The sequence below is a fragment of the Centropristis striata genome, chromosome 19 (genome assembly GCF_030273125.1).
Source record: "Centropristis striata isolate RG_2023a ecotype Rhode Island chromosome 19, C.striata_1.0, whole genome shotgun sequence".
Taxonomy (NCBI): domain Eukaryota; kingdom Metazoa; phylum Chordata; class Actinopteri; order Perciformes; family Serranidae; genus Centropristis; species Centropristis striata.
In genome coordinates, this window is record NC_081535.1 from 15,128,092 (window position 1) to 15,151,639 (window position 23,548).

General features: G+C 37.1%; 1 protein-coding gene across 1 annotated transcript; it reads right to left on the minus strand.

The window, feature by feature from the left end:
* Window positions 1–13,454: 13,454 nt before the first annotated feature.
* mtfp1 (mitochondrial fission process 1) lies at window positions 13,455–22,690 on the minus strand. The gene is made up of 4 exons (XM_059358581.1): window positions 22,521–22,690; window positions 18,400–18,527; window positions 17,723–17,955; window positions 13,455–16,116 (listed from the first exon to the last, which is right to left on the minus strand). The coding sequence occupies exons 1-4, from the start codon at window positions 22,588–22,590 to the stop codon at window positions 16,050–16,052; spliced, it is 498 nt and encodes a 165-aa protein (XP_059214564.1). The 5' UTR covers window positions 22,591–22,690; the 3' UTR covers window positions 13,455–16,049.
* Window positions 22,691–23,548: the final 858 nt, after the last annotated feature.

Here is a 23,548-nt window from a genome sequence, read left to right on the forward strand (position 1 = left end):
CCATAAAATCAGATGAGAGTTTCTCCTCTCTCCACGGCTCCAATACCTCTCTGGCATTTCCTGGAGCGCGGAGAGTCTGGCTGAGAAGAATAGATGGTGTGCATTATAATGAACATGGGCTGACACCGCCTCATCCATCATTCCACCCAGGAAAATTCTAGCAGTGCCAGGGAGAGAGAGAGAGAGAGAGAGAGAGAGAGAGAGAGAGAGAGAGAGAGAGAGAGAGAGAGAGAGAGAGAGACTTTAAATCACAGGACGTCTATAGGTCTAACTCTTCTTAGACTGTCATCCACTCATTGTTGTGGGTTTTTTTTACTGTCCGCTCCCCTTCCAATTTCACTCTAAGAAGGAGACTGTCTGCCTGTCTGTTTACTGTAAAACCAATGTAACACTCCAAATTTATGTTACCTTCAATATACCTCTCTTTGTTTCTACTTATATACTTTGTTTGTGTCTAAAACTGTACTTTCTGTTACTGGGTCTGCAGCTACAGATTATATCCAATAGTCTATTCTTTACGGTTACTAAATTAATCTATAAAATTGGAGGACATAGTAAAAAAAATAATCCCAGAGGCCCATCTCTCTTTATGGAACCAACAGTACAAGCCCCAAAGTTTTTCAATTTACAATGATTACAGAAAAAGACAGCAAGGAAGTTGGAATTAATGTATATTAATGCATTTTTCACCATACTAGTGGTAAATGGCTCTTTGGGTTCAAATAAATAGACCTACCTGTAACTAAGTACATTTACTCAAGTGCTGTACTTAAGTAGAATTTTGAGTTACTTGTAATTTACTTGAGTATTTCCATTATGTGTAACTTTATACAACTACTCCACCACATTTTGAGGCAAATATTGTACTTTTTACTCCATTACATTTAGCTGCCATGTTTAGTTACTTTTCAGGTCAAGGTTTAACATAAAAACATGATCAATTTAAAGTGATTATTCATGTCTTTTAATTAAACCTAATAACAGTCTGTTAAGTATAGTTAAAATAAAATAGAAAATAAAACACTCCTCACATATTCATAAAAACAAATAATCTAATAATATATTTTATACTTTTGATACTTTAAGTACATTTTGATGCTGATACTTTTGTACTTTTTCCACCACTGAAAGCTTCTATACTTTTGTCTTGAAGTCATTAATTACAAAGTTCAAATATATAACAAATTGTGGTTTCTAATCATAGTTTAGAATAACAGGAGGGCACCTTGTCCATAAGACTTCAGCCCAAGGCCACTGGAGGAAGCTCTGATGGACTGATAATGGCAGGTTAACAATTTTGTTTTTATTTAAATGTTTCAGCATTTACTCATCTTTTCCTTTTTTCCGATTTCCTTTGCAGGTTAATTCATTACATGTTTTGGGTTTAATTAATCTAAATGAATCACATATAGCAATACTTGAAGTGAACAGCATTTAAAAATATTCAAAGCTTCCATTAACTCTGTCCTCCACTACTAAAATTGCAGTCCATTAAAATACATTCAGAGATTGAGTTGGTTAATCAGCCACAGGTAGACTTAATTACTAACTCGGCCTGCTTCTGAACGCCTGTTCAAATGTGCTAAGTTCTTTGCATTGAGGTGATATTTCAGCCTTGAAGTACTCTGATGATATAAAAAATTCTTACTGCAGATACTGCACAGCATGATGCGCATATCAATAATTCCGCCTGGACAATTTTTAAATCTGAAGTTTCCACTCACAGGGTCAAGCAGCTCTGGGGGGTTGTATGTTCAGTGACGTCATGGAGCATCATACATCTATGTCAACACTAATTTAAATATCACGACAACTCTTGGATGTATTGCTGTAAAATTTGGCACATTCATTGTCTCCAGGGGATGAACTATTACAGCTTTGATCCACTGACGTTTCATCAGGTCAACATTTTATTTAGTATAATAATTTGTTTACTGGCCTGTTAATTTAACTTTATTCTTAGCTGTACTGTGTTTAACATTAAGATTAAGATGTCCTTTATTAGTCAAATAAAATTGAAAAAAATTCAAGAATTACAGCAGCAAAGTGGATATCAAAAAACAATACATAGTAAACAGCAGTATGAACAAGAAATAGAAGGGGTATTAGCAAATAAACAAGTAAAAAATATAAAGTATTAACAATTTACAGTCGTAAAAATATAAAAAGAAATAACAATTAAAACTAAAATAAAATACAAAAAACGTATAAACATCATATACAATGTAGACAGACTACTAATTACATGCTAAACTAAGACAATGACATTTATTTTACCTGTCCTGCCTTGTAATGATATATGTCCCCTCTATGTGTACTGTACTTTGCTACTAATGACTTTAGTGTCCTGTCTGTCTGTTGGCAAAGGATGCACTGCATTGACCATGATCCTTTCTCCCCTGTGAGCCTTCTACACCCGGTATAATTCATCCTGATGCCGGTTCTGCTCTTGTGTGATTTTATGCACATTTCTCAACGTGCCAAACATTTGTCTCTGGGCACTGAGACACAATTGAATTACGCTGAGCACTCTTGTGCTTTTTGTTGGGCTTTTTAATTAGTCTGGCTGTATCAAAGGACACACTGGAGGTGACAGCGTGTTTGTGTACCTGTGTGTGTGCGTGTGCCTTTGTGTGCATGTTCATCTGTGATCTCGAATGATTCACTCAAGCACTGTGAAGACTGTTGTAATGGTGTTTCCGCAGCATATTGATTTCACGATGAGCAGACGATGTCTTTGTAAGATTACTCGAGAGAAGGGAAATTAGATGTTATCTCATAACAACAGAAGATGGGGAATCATATGGTGTGTTATCTGATTTTCAAATTATGTCAAGCTGTCTAACTCACTGATACACAGATGACATGTGTGCTGCAAGCCTCCACTTGTACTGCGCGGATGATTGCCGTAGAAATACTGTAAATCAAGTGCAAGATGGGAAACAAAATATAGATTTTAATTTAAATTGCAAATAGCAGCTTAAAGTTATGCAGGGTAGGAGATAGCCTGAAGGTTAGAGCAAGGCCTTTAATCCCCTGTTGCCCCAGTAAACCTCCTCTGTGGCCACTATAGAAACCTGGTTGTATTGCATATTTCAACCTGCACGCAGAAGAATATAGCCCAAGCCGCGTGCTGCGCTTTCATGTAGAAATATTACCACAGATAGTGTGCTTTAAGTGACCAGCCAGCATTTCCACTTGGCTGCACCCTCTGATGCCACCTGAACAGAATTCAGTAGGAGCCTTCAAGCTCCTCATACATAATGTATTGCTGAAGGTCTGCTCAGTTTTCATGTTCTCCTAATTCATTTCACAAAGAGAGAGAGTGAGAGAGAGAGAGAGAGAGAGAGAGAGAGAGAGAGAGAGAGAGAGAGAGAGAGAGAGAGAGAGAGCACTCTGCCAGCATACAGAGCATACAGCCTGTATCACGCTGTCAAATCAGGAATCACTACTTCATCACCGACGGCTCCTTTGTTGAATCAAGCGCTGTCATGTTGCTCTTTGTTTGGCTTGAATCTTTATCGAGCCAAAACATATTGATCCACATGAATCAGAATTATTCCCAGTGTCATTCTGTCAATATAAAGGTCCTGATTTCCTGATGTATGCTGTGTTTGCGGTTGCCAAAATGATCTAAAAGATAAAGATTGTTTTTCTTTAATTAAACCAGGTAGTTATATTAGTTATGACATCATTATTTTATTTATTTCTATGTGTATTTTATGTATTTGATCCTGCATTATTTAATATTGTATTTATTGTAGGGTATGAATTGGACCATAAAAGGTGCCAGTACCCTAATTCAGCTGATGCATGACAAGATCATTGCATGTGTTTTGGATTTTATTCATATTTATATGTAAATTTTGGTCATATATCCCTCTTCAAATGTATTTTTGTAAACATTAAATTGCATACAGTAAATTACACCTACATACATTTCCAATATTATACAACAATATATTTAAGATGTTCATGTATATATAGCCATTGATACAAATTAAAACAATTAAAATAAGAACAGAAACAGTATTATCATTATTATTATTATTCCCTTTTTTTAAAATATTACCATCTTATCCTTACATTTTTAACTTATATGTTTTTATGTTATATGTTTTATATACGTAAAACCTTCTTATTTTGTATGTTTTCTTCTTGCAGTTGTATGATCTTGTGCGCCCCCTGAAATGTGTTATATAAATAAACTTGACTTGGCTCGAGGGATGGCACTGTTAGTCTGTTACTTTGGTCCAGACTGAAATATCCTGTGAAATATTTCAATATCCACTGGATGGATTGGATTGGCGCCAACTCACTTAAAATATAATAGCCTAGTCAGTCTACAGATTAAATTGGTAAATGAGAAGGAATACCAAAGGCATTTCCAGCTCGGATTTCATGTGTTTACACAAAGCTACAGCTATGTGGGTGTCAGGCTGAAGATATACCTGCTGTAAACTATGGGACGCATGTCCTGCATTTGTCTAGAATGTTGGTTGTACAAGCCGCCAAAAATTCTTGCCGCATGCATTAGTGGTAGGGACAGTGTCAGAGCAGTACTCACCATTTTCACGACGTGCTTGATTTAAGGTCCTCACATATCATCTATGGTGACACCACTGTCACCTTTTCTGCCTTTTTCTAATCAGGGACAGTTAGCTTCTATCTACTATCTCTGAATGACTTCCTGGAGTGTTGCCATGTTTGTTATTTACATCCTGCAAATCCAGTTGCTCTGTATGGTCTGACTTTCTGGTGCGCCCTCTAGTGAAAACCTCCAGTAACACGTGTTGCCCAACAATGTCTTTCACGAGACTGATCTCCCCTCAAGAACAACCCTGAAGGTCGTTTGTACAGGCAGCAAAATATGACCCATATTTACATTTTAGACTCTCCTTCACCACCCTCCAATGGCCAAAATAATAATAAATGATAGTGATACAAAGTTTAACCCAGGTAGCAACCTCCGGGTCTGAGCAGTGAATCAAAAATTCCAGCGGGGGGTGCTGACGAATGTTGGAGAAGCATTTCGGTCCATTCGTTTCTTTACAAAAAGAGAAAACTTCTCATTTGATTTATTACCTCAGATTTTTTTTTAGGACAACACTATGGTTTCAAACGCTAGTAAAAAAAAATCTTCTTCAAGACAATTTCATGTTAATAATGTGAATAATGGCCCCATTTAGAAGAAAATAGAAGATAAAGAATTGTATGATTTGGGGCGGGGCTAGCTTTGATTGACAGGTCACTAACAAGGCGAGCGTCATCAGAAGAGAAGCAAAGCAATGCGTATCCACAGCAACATGTCAATAAAAGTATGTATATATAAAGGTTTACCGGTTTGTTCTCATAACTTTGACCCTTTCACACTGCATTTTCACTTAATGACAGTTTATTTCAACATTTTCTATATTTAAAAATGTCTTGTTCAGCGTTTGGTTGTACTAACAGATGCTCAAAGGAATTGCTGATAATAACCAAAACCATTATCAAGAAAACCATGGAAAATGGCTAGATATCAGCTCTTAAATTAAACTCTTATGAGCTATTTTTGTTATCATTATATTTGTCCAAACAAATGTACCTTTAGTTGTACCAGGCATTGAATGAACAAGAAAGCAAGGAGAAAACAAGGGTGGTCTAATATTTTTTAGATCTTGCTTCCATTTACACATGTTGTTAAACAGGAAGTATATCTCCACCTTTACTCAGTGTTGGTGAGCATTTGCCCATTTCAGGCACTGATTTGTTGTCTTTTGACATGTTTCAATTAATAAATGATGATTGCCTTTATTTTCTTAAGATATTTCACAATAAATCACTAACTACAATACTAAATAATGTGCTAATTTGACCCTCCTGTAGAGTAAAGAACTTGATCAAATCAGCATAACAGCATAATCCGGCAGAATTCTCCATGCTCTTTGTCTTCACGTTTCGGAGACAGAAAGTGATATTTATTAGTTTAATGCTCAGTGACACGGCACTGGCCTTGCCCTTCATTTTTTATGCGGCCTTGCCTTATTTCTTTTGTGGCGTGATTTGATGTGCTGTGATTGTCTTTTGTTTCTCTTTTGCTCACAGCATAAAATCATTCATGAAAATCAATCCAAACACAGCCCGCTCTTCTGTTTCTCAAAACGTAGCCTTCTGCTGACCTCAATAAATCGACCAGTGAGCGTTAAACATTTCAGTTAGTGCCCTTAAAGTGGCCTTTCCACAAACACAGTCCTTCACTAAAGGGGTTCACTGAGAGCTGTGCTTGCATGTGTGTGTGAGAGGGACGGAGAGAGAGAAGGAGAGACAGAGAGGAGCAGGAGCACTGCAGAAACCACCATTGTAGCTAATAATATTATGGCCCTTTGCCCATTACTTATGATTGTGTCTGACCAGTTTACTTTATGTTATTTTAAAGGGAGGGATCCTGTTCAGTCTGCCCTTTATCTGGGTGCCAAATGAAAAGTGAAGGTCCAAAAGTCAAGTAATGATTTTAAAGAATTGATTTTAAAATACATCTTGATGTTTTTAAATCTATGAATGGCTGAGCTCCTTCCTGCGTTTTTGACATGCTCACTGAATACACACCAAACAGATCCCTGAGATCAATAAGTAAAGGTCTCCTCACTTTATCTAGTATAAATTCTAAATCAGCTTATGGTTCCTTCAGTCTTCATGCTCCTACTCTCCTGTTCCTTCCTTCTTATCCCTTACATTTCCATCATAAAGGCTCTTATCTTTTCTTATGTTCTATTTGTGTAAAACCGTCTTATCTTGTATGTTTTTGTCCTTAAGTTGTATAATATTTTTCTCATTTTTTGCGTTTTACCTTTCAAGCACATTGAGTCCTCGTCTGCCCTCTAAAATGTGCTATATAAATAAACTTGAATTGGCTCGAGGGATGCCACTGCTGGTCTGTCTGTCAGTCCATTACTTTGGTCCAGACTGAAATATCCTGTGAAATATTTCAATATCCACGGGATGGGTTGGATTGGCGCCAAGACATTTGTGATTCCCGCTGGACAAATCCTACTGTCTCTAGTGAGCTATCACTTTCTCTCCAGCAGCACCATGTGGTTTTGAGTGAGATATCACAAAAGTTATTTGTTGGTTTTAAATAAATTTGGTGCACAAATTGAATCAAGAATAACATTTTCATCTAAAGTTTTTATCTGCTGTAATTTGTTTATTAGTGCTACATAGCAATTGTTAACATGCTCACAATCTAAAACAAGTCAGTGAACGTGACTAACATTATTATACCTGCTAAACATAAGCATGTTAGCATTGTTATTATGAGCATGTTAGCATTTAGATCCAAGGTTTCCTTTGCCTAAGTAGACAAACTCACAGTCGTGTTTCCTTTCTTTTTAAGTTGTTTTGTGATTTTCCACTAAAAGCGGATAATCCAAACCTCTGCTTTCCAACCATGCATGTTTGTTTTTTTTTAAAATCTTTTCTGGCTCACGGCCGGTTTGGTTCATCACCCTGCAACCCAGACGAGAAAGATCCTGGGGGAATCATTATGAATCCCACTGTTTTTCTTGGCAAGACTTCTGACTAGATAAAACCTCAGACACACCTACTTAGTAAGAGAAAACGTATTGTTGTACACTGTTTCACACTGTTCTGAGGAAACATAGTCTTCAACCCAGAAACAATAGTAAAACAGTATGTACCGTTTTCAGATTGAACGTGCTCCAGGTGTCTGCAGGCTGGAACCTTTCCCTGAGGTCTCTCCATTCCAAAGGTGGCTAAAAAGAGGAGATCACAAGGTCAGATGGCATCTTATCATTGAGGTACAACACAGGTGCAGTAAAATCTGGTGCACGATCATAGAAAATGTCGGTTCTGTCAATCAGAGCACATCCAAAGACCATTCATTCATTCATTCATTCATTCATTCATTATCCTTAACCGGGCTACACGGTGGTGTAGTGGTTAGCACTCTCGCCTCACAGCCTGTGGCTCTTCTGTTCTCCTCGTGTCAGCGTGGGTTCTCACTGGGTACTCCGGCTTCCTCCCACAGTCCAAAAACATGCACTTAGGTTAAATCCCCGAATGCGGATAAGCGGTTAATGGTAATGAATGAATGAATTATCCTTAACCATTAATCTGAACTCGGGGGCTAGAGCCGATCCCAGCTGACGGTACACCCGGGACACAGGGCAGACACAAAGAGAACCATTTAAGCTCTCATTCACACCTACGGGAAATTAAACCTAAGATGCGTGATTTTGGACTGTGGGAGGAAGCCGTAGGACTTGGAAGAACCCACGCTGACACGGGGAGAACATGCCATCTCCACACAGAGGAGCCACAAGCAGGATTTGAACCTGCGACCCTCTTGCTGTGAGGATTAAGTGCTATCCTCTGCTGTCACCCTTCAACATCACAGTTCCAGTTACACTGCGTATGTGTTCTACACATATGTGATGACACCATTTGACCCTCTGACTTCTCCTTGTTTTAAACTTCTTGTCTGTTCTCTTTGTAACTTTGTGCTCAGGACTTCCTCACACAGTGCCATATTGGCTTAGCGGCAATGCTTTCCTACAGTATTCATTTACTACAGCTTTACCTCCTACTTAGTCCTCTCCAGTATCCTCTGCTCTCAGGCGGCAGATAGTATCTTATCCTTATTTGTAATCTTCACCTCACACAAAAGCAGTAAAGAAATCAGAGCTCTGTTTTCTCTATTGAATCAACTTTTAGCACCTGTTCCTTTAGAGGGTCAGGTGCCTTTGAAGGAGCAGGTGCTTGAAGAGAAACAATGGAGTCTAAAGATCCAGAGCCAAGGAAGTTGCCCCCCCGCCCCAAGTTGAAGTTTTAACAACAGGTCCAGTATCTTAGGAAACAGAGGAAACAGAGAAGTCCATTACTAAAACTGGATTACATTTTGTTTGTGGATATAAAGCGTTGAGCAGCACAGATATGTTTCAGGTTAATCTATCATTCCTTTTATTAAAGTCTGGAAACCCAAACAAGGCAACTCAAATGAGAGTTAAGCTTCTCCACTTATATGCACTTATATGGACCTGACAGGTTAAAGCAAGAAAAGAGGATTACAAACCACATTGGGGAAAAGAAAAATGAAGGCGTGACATAACTTTCTCTGTGTTAAAGACATATCTAATTGAAATTTATTAATCCATATAAGCTCGGGCAAAAAAATCCTTTGGACAATTATTTCAACATAATAGCAAATCCAAATATGCAAACAGAAAATAAATACATTTTCAATCAGCTTCTCTGGATTTAAATAATTTGTTTAGAAGACTTTTTTTCTTTTGCTCAGTTTTTTTTTTTCAGTAACAGGCATAATCCAGTTTTGTTTTTGTTTTTTTATGGGAAGAAAATCTTATTATTTTCTATTATTTTGTGGGTATTATATGCATATTATATAACACATTATATTGCCTCTTTAAAAATGTAATTATGCTCCATAATAATATTACACATCTTTTGCAGATTATGACTTGGTCTAAACTACAGTTTAACCTCACAAACTGTGTTTAAAATAAAGCAAGAGTGACAGAAATGTATGTTTGCTTGTCCAGAGAGAAGGCTTGTTTTTCTGCATCTGGCTCTATGGATATCAGTGTGGGGGTGGAGGCAATTGAAAGGCTGGGAATTCCTGAAAAAAAAAAAGAAAAAGCGTTGAGACGAGTGAGAAGGAGAGAGGGAGGTCTTTTGGCCACTTGTGGCCTTCGCAGGCCAGGCACAAATCATAGAGGGAATGGCAATCTGAGTGACAGATGAACAATGCTCCCATTTTCCAGCCCCCTGCGAACAGGCCCATCCATCACGGGAGGGGAGATTAATTCAATTCATCAGCTTTTTGTCTCCTTGGGCCCCCTAATGCCACCTGATATTGCTCAAGGGGGGCTTATAAATGTTTGTGGATTTGATCTGAGCCCGCTTGCTTGACACTGAATTAAAACATTACTCTTTACTCTTAGCAGAACACTGGTTTTGCCAACAGCCAACCTGACAATCCTGCCATAATTCTGATGAAAATGAATTCTTCTCTTGAGAAAAAATGTTTGCCAAAGGCAGCGAACAATAACATAAACTGCAGTTTGCGAAGTGAGCAGAGCTTTGGCTGATGGTTACGGAGGAAAATACAGGTCCTGTAAATGTTACACACGAAAAGCTTTTAATGAAAAAGCTGAATCATCACTGTGGGGATCCAACTTTTATTTGAATTTTCTCAAGGCGCAGAAGATACAGAGCAGCTTTAGGGCTATTAGCATGATACTGTCAAAGGCTATTCACACAATGAGCAAGCTTTATAACTTTGTTCAACAAGTTTGGGCAGTTCAATCTCTGTTGGCTATCAAAAGAACATGCGGTTTCTAAATACAAACAGCAAAAATATTGATGTGGTAACTGGGTAGAAATCCACTGATTTATTATTTTAGATCTTAATTAATCCAAAATTACATTTGAAAATCTTTATTTTCAAAGTTATGCTCTCAAATACATTTATAAACACATGCTAATTGAGGTTAGAGTCATGATGCCTGTAATCTCAGTTCAGTGAGACAACACAGGGGCTAAAGTCTGCAGTTCAATCCATTGGTGTCAGTAACATTAGAAAATATGCATAAATTAAATTAAGATACACAAGTTTGCATAGCTGGAGTCCTCTCAAGAGGATAGGTGGAGCATGGCACAAGCAATGTTAGTGATGACCTCTAGTGGCCATTATAAGAACTGAATATAGAGCTTATCTAAAGTAAAGATTGGTTTTAGAAAGAAGCCGTTTACAGAGTCAAACTAAAGCAAATATCCAACCTGATGCTTTATCATTTAAAACCTGAAAAAAAAAAAAATCAAGATTTAGTTAAAAGATTTACAGGTCTTTAGATCTGCTAAATTAAATATTGTGAACCACTGCAAATATCATGATAAACACTAAACACACTGTATGGTGGCTTAAAGCTATAGAAGGCCTTCCTTGTGTTGTGAGTTTGCATTAAACCATCAACTGTAAACATTTAGTTTTTGCATGCATGGATACATTGTGTACCTGTGCTTGCATGCATGAAAATGTGCATACCCAATGTGTGGAATAACATGTTTTACATATTGTGCACATCCATACTTGCTTGTGTGTGTATATGTATGTGTAATGGTTATGATGCATGTCTGGATATTTGCACTCTTGGTTAAATGTTATACTATGGATTAATTTAAGTTTATCCATTTTAAATCTCTAACACTTGTGCTTTTGTGTCAATTGCTGTTCATAAAAGTGAGTGTATGACTAGTACTGTTCTGACCGGGTAGAACACATGTCTAAGTAACAACTACAAGTTTAAACCAAAAAAAATTATCTCAATATATGATTTGGGGGCAAGTTGGATACATTATGCCATTTCAAATGCAGATTCAAGAAAATGACAGCATTATTAACATACAGCCTCATTGATATAAAAAAAAAAAAAAAAAAATCAAACTGCCCCATTTACAGTCACTTCTTACATTCTGCTGGCCATTTTACACACTCCCTTTCCATTGGTAGTAAAGAGAACAAGCTTCAGTATAAAAGGAACATTTTCCATTTAGACAGTCAATGGGGTAAAACATTACAACAAGACTTATTAAGAATAGTTTGTACACAAAGTTTACTTTATTTTAAGCATAATCCTCCCTGTGAGGTTTATAGAATATCCTGCCTCCTCTCCAGACACACATGTAGTAAGCCAAGCTCAGAGATCCTACTACAGACACCAGCAGGATGGCCACCACCAGGAAGATCTTCCACGCCGCAGAGTCGTCCCCTTCATCTGAAGCTAAAAGGAAATAAAAACACACAAAAAATAACTCAGTGATCGTAATCTGGTTTGAGCAAAGAGACTCTGGATTATAAATGCACTACTGTTAGCAGCCCACCTTGTTCACTCATTTCATTCGACTTTGTAGGCAACACAGTCAGCCCCTCCACTGTATCCACCTCAATAAGCTCTGGTGGGCTCTCGGGCCATACCTTCTCTTTCCCTGATAGAAATTGTCCATCAGTGTCATCGTCCAGTGGATTCTCATCAGAGATAATCCATTGGCCCTGCATGTATCGAGGGATGCCTGTAAGTGTTAAAATGTTAGAAGACAGCAGAGAACCAGTGCTGTGCAGGATCATACCAAATTCAGGCCAACAGAAGATAAACATGACAATTGTCTTCTCACCTGCCTGAGCAGCAGATGAGGCCAAAACAGCCAAGAACACAAGACTAAGAACAAACATGACTGCTGCCTGCTGCCGCTTGAATTTACTGAGCTCTTTATGTGAGCCTCATTTATAAAATTGGCATCAGCTGTGGCTTCCTGACTCAATCAAGATAAATCACTGCAACTTGGAGCCCAAAGCTACGGAAGCCCTGAGAGGCCAGTGAGGGGAAAAAACAACTGATGATCCATTTTCTATGTCTGATCTAAACAGTTTTCTCTCCTGTGTTTATGACTTAAGAACAGCTTAAGAAGAAAAAAAAAATCTAAATTCCTGTTTTTTTTTAATTATCCTCAGCTGTGAAACAGGTGGAAAAAAAGATTTTGCCAGAATCAGTTTTTATAAATCACTTTTTTTATGTTTAGAGTACATTAAGAAATTCAAACTACACAGTACACAATTAATTTTACTCCAACAAGTCCTCCACACCATTTAAATAGACATTAAAGGCACTAGAAGCTGCATTAAAAGCTAAATTATAATATAATACTAAGACAGTATTATGTGTATTTTGAAGACGATAAAAAATTGAAACAAGTAAGTAAAAGGATAAAAAAATATTTCTATTGTAGTTATAAGAACGCTGAAATAAACAGTAATGTTTTCAATGCTTTAAATGAGCAGACAGTTTCAGCAGACCTCAGGTATTCAGGTTCCACATTTGAGGAGCAGAGAATTGAAATGCAGCTTCAGAACTAACTTGTTGAAGTTAGTAGGGGAAGTTAAATGTGACGTTGCCACAAAAAAAAGTTAAATGACATACATAACTTAAAATAACAATGTTGGTTTACTGGCGGCACGAACAGACTGAGAAAATAGATCATTGGAATTTTCTTCTTTCTCGCCTTAAGGGCTGCCGTAAAGTTGCCTGGTCTGGTGCGTTTTCACTTTCATCTGAATGTGACAGTAGGCTACTCAGGATGGTATAGACTGTATAAAACAGGAAGTGGAAACTGTGACTGTATTGTAAACACTTGAAAATCACACTAGGGGTGTTCTCACAGAAAGGCCTTGATGTTTAGATAATATTTTAACACTAAAGTTGCAAAGTGATTCTGCTTTACATCGTTGTGAATATTTATAATGTAGAAGATGATAACTGCAGTAACGGTAAAACAAATATTAGAGTTAATATGACTCAACATGCCACTATATTCATTAATTAAATTGGCTAAAGGTAATTTAAATTGAAATCTGTGATATTTGAATGAAAAAACACACATTTGTCATCAGATAATTTATTTCACAACAGTTTTTTACCCTCCTGTGTGCCAGAAGGTGTTACAGAAGGTACGGGAGGTGACTGCTGAACATTGGGTGTCCATTATGACGAATGGAGCTTCAGCTTTCAACAGTTGTTTTCACATTTGAAAAAACAATAATCTCCACATTGTGAACAACAGCACAAAGTCTGAGGTTTGAACTTTTTTTTCAGTTAAGGCTGAAAATGTGACTCATAAAAACCCACTTCCAAACATACTGCCACATAAAAAAACATCTTTGGAAAAAAAAACGTAAACTGTTCCTTTCTAGTTGGAGCATGCAACAATAAAAATACAATGAAGTTCTGTTTACAATCTGAAATGTTAAAATTGTTTATGAATATATAGAGATTTTCACAAAGGGTGCACCAATTTGCTTATTACAGCAGCAGAAGCACAGATATAATTCATAACATTAATTATAGGTGCATTACATTTTAGTGGTACTGTGCACAATTAATCAGTGACACAAACTACGCAAAGACTTTGGTGCTTTCCCTGCTATTGCAAGCCAAATTTGCTGGCTAGAAAAAGCTCTACACCCCTACACTTATACAAAGTAAAGCAAGCTTTGTGCTTAAGTGAATGTTACTATATATCATTGAACGATTGCATCAGCAAAAACAAACATAATTGGTGCACCCCGAGTTTTCACAATCTTGTCTTTCAGCATATGTCCCTCTGTGACAAGGTTAAACCACATCCTTCACAGCAAAGAGAATATGGTGAGACACAAACACATTAAACAAAGTTATTGCTGGAGTGACACACTGGTGTTTACTGACAGAAAAAAATGGCAATGAGAGCCATTCCCAATACAGCATGCTCCTCTTTGTTTGATTTCAAGCTACATTTTGTATCAGATCTCCTTTTTTATTTCACAACATTGTGTAACCACATCCCTTATTTTAAGAGAGGAAGAACAAGCCCCATAATATGCAACGCTCACACATGTATACAGCTATTGCCCAAGTTTACCTTGCATAGTTCAGCATGAGATACAGTATATGACTTGGCTCCTCAAAGAAAAGCATTGGAAATAATACATATATTATCTGCGTATTTGTAAAAGAATCCCTTAAACCCGTTTCTGCATAGGTGCAACACTGACCTCCATAAGTATTGGGGAAGTTAAACACTAGATTGAATGTAAATGTATTAGAAGAAAATCTCCTGATGGAAAACCCAAAGTAAATGGAGAATAATATTTCAAAGCAGCTTTAAATATGTTACAGAAACTCCGATGTCAAAATTTTCAGACTAAAGATGTTACAGTATTGTAGACTAAGATTACAAACTACAGGCTTATTGGCCATCAGTTTAGATAGTGGGAAAATTTTTGTTTAAATACTTATTAAGTTTTACTTGATGTTACTACAAATATTTGCGGTTCACCCCAGACTCAAAAATATAGATTTTTTATAGATTTTTATATAGATTTTTTTATTTGAGCACCAAAAGCAAAGTGCCACATATTTCCATTATATTAGAGAGAAGGCAAACATCTCTACAGCCGATATCTACACCACTTGTCAACTTACACTATCTAGATGGATAGATAGAACCACATGTAAGAGGAAAAATGTTGCTTTTTTTTAAATTTATTTTGGGGTGAACTGTCCCTTTAAGCGACCCATATACCATTTAGAATAATACAGATTGTAACCACAGAGTAAAAAAATGCTCCCAGTGTAAACCTTGGCTCCCGTGACCAGTAAAGTAGAATCAAACAATGAAAAAGTGCATCAGAAGATACTTGGAACATCTAATTTAAAGTAGGGCTAGGTATCGGTACTCAATACCTTTAAGGTATTGATAGAAATGTTCCAGTACCAAGTATTATCGTAACGTCTCTAGTCAGACAATTCGTGATCTTTATGTACCCAGATCTAAAAAAAATGTTGGAAGTTCAGCATGTCATTTTTTAAACTACACCAAGCCCTAATTCAAAGAAACAGTCACTTTTTCAGAAAGAAACAAAAACAGTCAAACACAAAATGTAAGTAATGAATAAGAGGGACATTATGGCAAACTGGCTTTTTTTTGGCCTGTCATTACAGTACCACTCAGTATGGCTAATAAACACAGCAGGTGTGGATTTGTATTTCATCACCTTGACATCTCGACATGAGGTGAGTTCACAACTCTGGACCATGAGGGCAACCACGACGATCACAGGAATATAACAGCACAAAGAATACTTTAAAAAGGAGGATTTTACTGTAACTATTTATACATATTTCATACTGTTACATTCCTGCTTAAGCTGTTTTTTTTTTTATTTGGTGTTGCTTTCCAGATTGCCCTGAGAGGTTAAAGTCACGGATCCCCAAAGGGACATTTAATGAAGCAGGATTTCACTTTTAACTTATATAAATGTTATAATTCTGAAATATCAGTTATATTACACGTATCTTTGACTACCTGTGGAGTCTTGCTCCATGAAATTCTTCTTCACGCTTTAGTGCTTCACAGTGGTGGAAAACCAGCAAAGGTCTACGTTGGCCGGACTGCTTTCTACCCAGGAGCGGACAATTTGTCCTGCATGATCCTCCTTATTTGTGCTTCTCTTCCTCATTGTAGACCTTCCGGAGGCTCGAGTCGAGCAGGAAATCCACTGACCTACAGGGTACAGAGAGTGAAAATGTTGTAAAGTTGGACAAATAATACAGCTTTTCTAAAGCATGAAAGCAGAGCTGAGCTGTGAAAACTTCTTCTAGCTGAATAAAAGCAACTATAGCAATAAATCTTAAATGTTCATGTGTAACTACTATGTAATTGTCCTTGTTTGTGGCATCATAACTTAGTCAATGTGTGACTAAGTAATAACTAATTGCCACTGGTAGTAAGAGCAGTGTCTTATGTCACACAGAAATTAAATGAGAGTATAATAAACTTTATTTTCATTAATGTTTAAAAAAAAAAAAACAGAAAGAAAGCATGCAGAATTATTTGTAATACCAGCTCTAAATAAAATGAAGTAGTTGCATGATTTTAAATATCCTGGTACCAATTTTAAAACAAATACACATACATAACTCATGATGTAAGAGAAAATGCACTCAGCTAAAAACATTTAAGCTCTAAAATATCTGACGTTATTTTGATAAAGACAATTTATTATTATTTGATCTAAACCAGCATGGATTTTTAAGTATGAAAAAACACAAAGGATACTGCTCTTATTCTATATTATTCTCAATCAACAACATTTGATTAAAAGACCAAATACAATGTGTTCAATTTAACCTGAAGCACAGTGTCTCCGGCCACAGCTCTGTCGCTGGCACAGAGGTACAAAAACATCTGACAAATACACACACACACACACACACATATATATATATATATATATATATATATATATATATATATATATATATATATATATATATATATATATATATATATATATAGTCACAGTCATTTCCTAAAACAGCTGAGCACTGTAGCTTTCAGCAAACATTGTGCAAACATATCAGTGGGGTCTATTTGCAGCAGCAGATTAATACACCTCTGGGGCAATAAAGGATAGTATTGCGATATTTTGGGTGGCAATACTATATTGATTCATGGCTGCCAAGTATTGATCTAAGCGTTCCAACGGCCAGTGGGCCATCAGTATTTTCACCGTAGCGGGCTCACTTTTAGGAATATGTAGATACTGGTATCATATGGATATCTTCTATAACTAGAAGATCTACAGGATCTAAGGCACCATGTGCATCAGGATATTGTGACGGTAAGTTGTCGAAATAACGCTGCCAAGTTAGGCTTTATTCATGTTTCATTAAAAAAAAATCAGAGCAGTATAACTTAAAATTGAGCAAAAACTTGAGAAAAAACTGCAATTGTTGTCATCCATACATGATTGATCAGTTCAGTCCAGTTTGACTGAATACTTTGTTGGTCAATCTGTGGGTTTGACTCTCATTGTGGAGAAATAAAAAGACTGAAGTGAGATGAATAGACTTTTAAGAGAATTTTCTCATATTTGACAAAACAATTCTTGATTTAATTAAATTTTGTGCACACGAAATGCAGTTTAACAGTTAAATCGCAATATTGACAATATCGCAAAACGGAATAATATCGTATCGTGACTCAAGTATCGGGATAAAATCGTATCATGGGGCCTCTGCTGATTCACACCTTTAGGCTCTAGTCACATAATGAGCAACAAAGAAAATCTACATGTATACAAAGATACAAAAACACTTGCACTAACCTGTCTATAGGAGTGATGATGAAGGGGATAGTGGAGAGGCCTATAGCTGTAGTGGTCCACTTGCGGACAGGAAGGGGCCACTTGGTGGTTTTGCCCAACAGGTGCAGTGACGCAGCACACACACGGTTAATGGTGAAGCCCGGGATGATCACAGAGGCAAGAGCCTGCCAAACAAACGTGTCCACCACCGCCACCGCTACCCGTGTTGTCTTCCCTGGGTTGTCCCCGTGGACCTTGAGGAACAGGTGGAGGCAATGTTGCAATGATACTTTTCAACACAGTGGACACACAAAATGGTATATTAATGTATTTATAATTTGAATTTCCAGTTTCTCTGTTGTCGTTTCTTTATTCAGCAACCAAGTTTCTATTTGATCATCTACAATCATCTAAAACATCTACTTGCAATTCAAAAGTGATTTTTCTTATTTCATTTGAATCATTTCTAGAGTCCTGTAGCAGTAAAAGGATTATAATTTTATGCAGCGGAAATATTTTACTTCTTTCTGCTTTCTGGTAGCAACTCGTGAGCCCTTGGATAATTGTTGGTAAACCTGAGGTTGGGATCCACTGATCTACGATGATGTTGACCCAACATTCGTACCGTTTCTCCTAACATAATTAAAATTTGACCAATATGATTATTAAGATATCATATACAAACAGTAATATCTTACCACAGCTGCTTTCTTCCCTTTGTCCACAGCATCAGCAGTAACGTAGGCAGTGGCCACAGCATAACTGCCCCAAACAAAACTCACTGGTACCAGAGCACGAAAAGCCTCCCCGACTTCATTGGCATAGCCTGTGGGCACACACATGCAGGAAAGATTTTAACTTTTTTAGTCCCCTCTTAAAGCCTTAGTCCTATACATGTATTAAATAGATAACTAAAGTTGAGTGCTTTTCTGAGCAACAGATAAATGCTATAAAGCTCAGTTATTCAGTGGTGTCTCCAAATGCCAGTACATATATCAGGAATCTTGCAAGAGGCTAATAAACCTCAAATTCATCTCTGACATCTGAAAAAATAATGTAATACCCATTGCACAAGGGCTAGATACCTTATGAAGAAGTCACCTGTGCCATTACACCACAGCACATGTAAAGCAGTAGTAAAATAACTCCAGTCACACGGGATGTATTATCTTTGGTTCAGTGATTACAGAACTATCAGAGCAAGTAGAATTCATCTTTATCTGGTACTGTCGGCAAATCTGAGGCAAGCTCTCTGCAAAGAGTAAGCATTTAGTACTCAACTCACTGTTACTTGAACAATCACTGAAGTCCGTGTACTCCACACTTCTCAGTTTTCAGTTGGACTTTCCTTAATAAACACATCAAATAAGTAAGCCTCTTAGTCATTTTTCTCGAGTTAAGGCAATCAAATAGAGATCAGATTCAGATTAGTGGATTATCTGATTACACACAAGATGTTTTATTTCAGGTGTTAACTTAGATAATCACTGTACTCTTTAGTTTGGCAAAAGCTGGATGATTTAAGTCTCCTACGGCATCATTAGGTGCTTGAAAGTTAATAATATAAGTTTAATTCATTCAGCCACAACAATCCCACCAGGACCTGGCCTCATGTTTACATAAAGATTATCCCAATGAGTTTCATGCTATGTAAATTTAGGGAAAAGAGAGCACTGGTTTCTACAGATGCCCTAAGTTGAGGTGTCAGTATTAGGAGAGAAAGGGCTGGATCAGTGCATCCCTACAAGGTACATAATTAATATGTTCACAGTGATTTAAATGAAGTCCAAAAACCTTTCATACTGAATTCTTAGGGGACGTATGGAGTTTACAGGAAACAGGATTTGTGGACTTGTCAGTGTCCTCTATCTCAACACATCACAGTGAATACACAGCAGTTTTTTGTTTTTTTCTTGTTCCTGTTTAAGAATGTCATTGAAAGACTTTAGTAGCAGATACAGGAGTGAATCATGCTTCCTCAACTTCAGGAAGAGAGCAAATCACATGACAGCTTTGTGTTTTTCTAATTGTCTCTAAGCAGAAGCCAAAGAGTGGGCCTTCATGAAACCCTTTCAACTTAAAAAGTAACTTGTCAGCCATGTTTAGGACTGAGCAGCTGTACTCCAGCAGTGATCATAAACTCCAAACTCAGCACTACCTGGAAACACAAGGACCTATTCAGGACACTCAGGAGAGAGAAATACTATTTCGTCCATATCCTAATAAAAAATCACAGGTGCAAGTGATTATAACATTTAGTTGCTGTTTGCAACAACCCAATATCTTAAACAAGAAACATGGACATTTCAGATGAAAGGCTGCAGCGATTTCTTTTAATTGATTAATTTGCCGGTTATTTTGTATATTAATAGTTCAGTCTATAAAATGTCAGGATATACTAAAAACGATGTCCATCCCAGCTTCTAAAAGATCATGGTGGGGTTTTGGGTCTTATTTTGGCCATACAAACCCCAAAGATATTAAGTTTGGCATGATATAAAGAGAGGAAAGCCAGAAATATCCATATTTGGTCTGAAAACAGAATTCTTGCCTGAAAAATTTCTTATTGATGATTAATCAGTTATGAAAATAGTCAGTGATTAGTTTCTGTCGATTAACAAATCGATTAGCTGACTAATTGTTGCAGCTCTCCTCAGATGGCAGCACAATGAGCTATATATTCTTTTTACAGTTGTTTAAAGAACGAGAGGACAGGGACAAGAAATTGAGCTGTGCAAAGTCCTAAAAACTGTAAAGGTTAACTTTAACCTTATCAATACAAACTGGAAAATGCAATCAAGGGAAAAAAGATTAGAGCCCAACAGTTGTTGTTTACATCACTACATGTTCATGTTGGTACACAGACGTCATTTTGACGTGTCACAGCGTGAAAAGCTGAATTCCATTTAGCTGCTTCTGTTCCTGAATCCTTGTAACTGTGCACGCTGACTCACTGTCACAATGTCATGACCTATGGGACACTCAAAAACAACTGAGCCATCATTAATGCTTCAATGCTCAGTCTTTGCTTTAGGCTGCTTGCTTTAATACTGTAGCAGTTAAAGGACGATATCAATTAATAACTACAGAATCTGCAGCTCCAGAAGCACTTGTGAGCACAAGGTGATAAGAGCTATACAATACAATATGTAAACAAGGAGAGTCCAGATAAGATTTTCTTCCAGTAAGGCATTCAGTTAATAATAAAATGTGCCATGCCTTGGCATATTGGCTGGGGTCCAATTCTGACCCGTGAGCAAAGGCTTCAGATTACCCTTTTAGATACACTAGTTTAAATGTCTATGTCAGCGAATATGTGGCAAGAGTCCAAACATGAGGGGTAGTGACAGTTGTAACCACATAAAGTTTTTTTTTACAAGTGGTTATTTCTGGATTTTCCTGCTTGGATAAAAATGCCACATTGCTGGTTAAATCCAGTCTTTGTTGCATAACCACTTTGCCACTTTATCTACAGCTGTAAAAAATAATCTTTTCCAGACATACAGAAGCATTCCAAGAAATCCAAGGCTGGGAAGAAATTCATTCTTGGCAAAAATGTTTACCGAGGCATGACGTGTATAGATTTTCAGGGAGAAAATATAGTATGCATTATATTATGAAAATTATGTTCTAAATTTCTGTTTGCTTGTATGTCAATAGAGATATTTAACCCTCTGGAGTCTCCAAAGCATGATTTCTTCATCAAATCCAGACGTCAAAACAAAGCAGCGTTGAGCCCTATACTGTAAATTTACCTCTAAAGTTCTGTAAACTCCATGAGGCCAGTTTCAGTTTGATGATGATATACCAAGTAAAACTGGAGACAAGGTCAAATATATATTTTGCATAAAATGATAGAACTGGATGTAACACTCTTATACGTTATATTTGCAACCTTTGTTCACATTTGCAACATTAAACATTCTTTATTGAGCATGATAGTGTTTTAAAGCTAAACAAAAAAAAGATTCAAAATCACCTTTTATGTTGGACTAAAGGACTAAAAAAGACACAAAATGTCCAAAAAAAGACACAAAAATGACTACATTTTTTAAGTGCTGTATACAGACAGGATGAAAAGGATTCAAAAATGGACAAAATAGCCCAGGACTCCACAGAGTTAACTCCACAAGCGGGATTACATATGTGAGCAAATAGATTATGATTTTTTGAAGGGGATTAACAGATTCTCATGATATTACATGGTCACAGCTGGCCAGTGTAAACTGTGGAGGAGCAGGAGATTAATACATTCAGCAGGAGAGCTGCTGCAGTATGAGTGCCCTTCAGCTTGTTTTACATTACGTGCCCATCTCAGCTAGCAGCTCATTGGATGATAGGTTAGCCAATGTTATCAAGGACCCTACCGTTTTAATTGAAGAAGGACAGCAATGAAACAGGAAGTTGTATCTTTCACTGAGATGTTTCAGATATCAGTCTGGTCATGCCTACGGGCGTTTCTTTGTGGTTGTGACTCACTGTCTCAACTTGCTAAACAACTACATTTACTAAGACATACCTGGGCTATTCTAACGTTACAGATAACGTCAACTACCTTGTGAAAGAAAGCACAAACTGCATTATTACCGCCCAGTCTTGACCGTCGTCCATTTCGCCCTGTGTTAACAAAATGACCTTGCTATAAATAGATTGTTTAAAGTGGTTAGCGAGCTATGCTAACTTTAAGCTAGCTAGCATGGAGTCGTGTCTGCTCCGGTGTAACGTTAACCCCGTTCTGTACTGTTCATTTGTCACATTCCGATCAGGGAAAAAAGAAAACTGAGCCGCTACAAATTAGGAAAAGTACGACAATACATACCTAGGAAGCGGACCCATGTGTCGCGATAAATGTCAACCGTTTTGCTTGTTTTTTCTTCAATGGGATCCATGCCTTCCTGTCTTTAACGTTACTCCATCCCCTAGTGCTGTACTACATAAACTCGGTGAGAGCAGCGAGAAAGCCGACACACGGTACTGACAGTGAAGGGGGCGTGATCTTAACTCGCTCCAGCATCCAACTGGCTGCAGAAAGGTCTCAACCATAGACTGTATATTTAAGGTCACAACTCAACACAGGGCGGCAGCAAAACTAAATAATCGCCTAAGTCATTTTTTGTCTTGGTTTTTTTTTTTTTTTGCCTAAATCATCTCCTCATGACGCCGGCCACCTATGGTAAAATCGGCTACATCCTCAGTTGATCAGATCATGTGATTTTACCCCTTTAATATAATGGCCTATGTCAAGTGTGTGAGCGGATTTGTTATGCCTAAGTCAAAATAAAATGCCACTTACGCAATTTTTTCAACATGCCTTTGTGACTTAAGCAAGAATACTCTTTTACAGGTAAAACTCCTGCATTCAGAATCTTACTTAAGTAAAAGTACAAAAGTATTAACACCAAAATATACTTAAAACCCTAAAAGTAAAGGGACTCATGTGGAATAACCCATTTTCAGAATAATATAGGCTATTATAGGCCTTTTAGAGGAATATACATAATTATTGATGCATTAATGCATTCATCACTTTAATGTTACAGTTGTAAGAGGTGTTGCTCATTTTAATTACTTTATAGCCTATACTGCAGATTATTTACTCTATAGTTATAGGCTATATATAGCCTAAATATTGTACTTTTTCCACTACATTTATCTGAGATATTAGTTACTTTACAGATTATTACTATTAATATTATTATACAAACAACAAAACATAGTTAATTTATGACATGATACTGTGCTACTCATCTTATTTGGGGGGGGGGGGGGGGGGCTCTGATAATGTTGGTGACTGTGATTCATTTTCACTATCTGACAGAATAGATCTAAAAGAATTGTACAGTACAT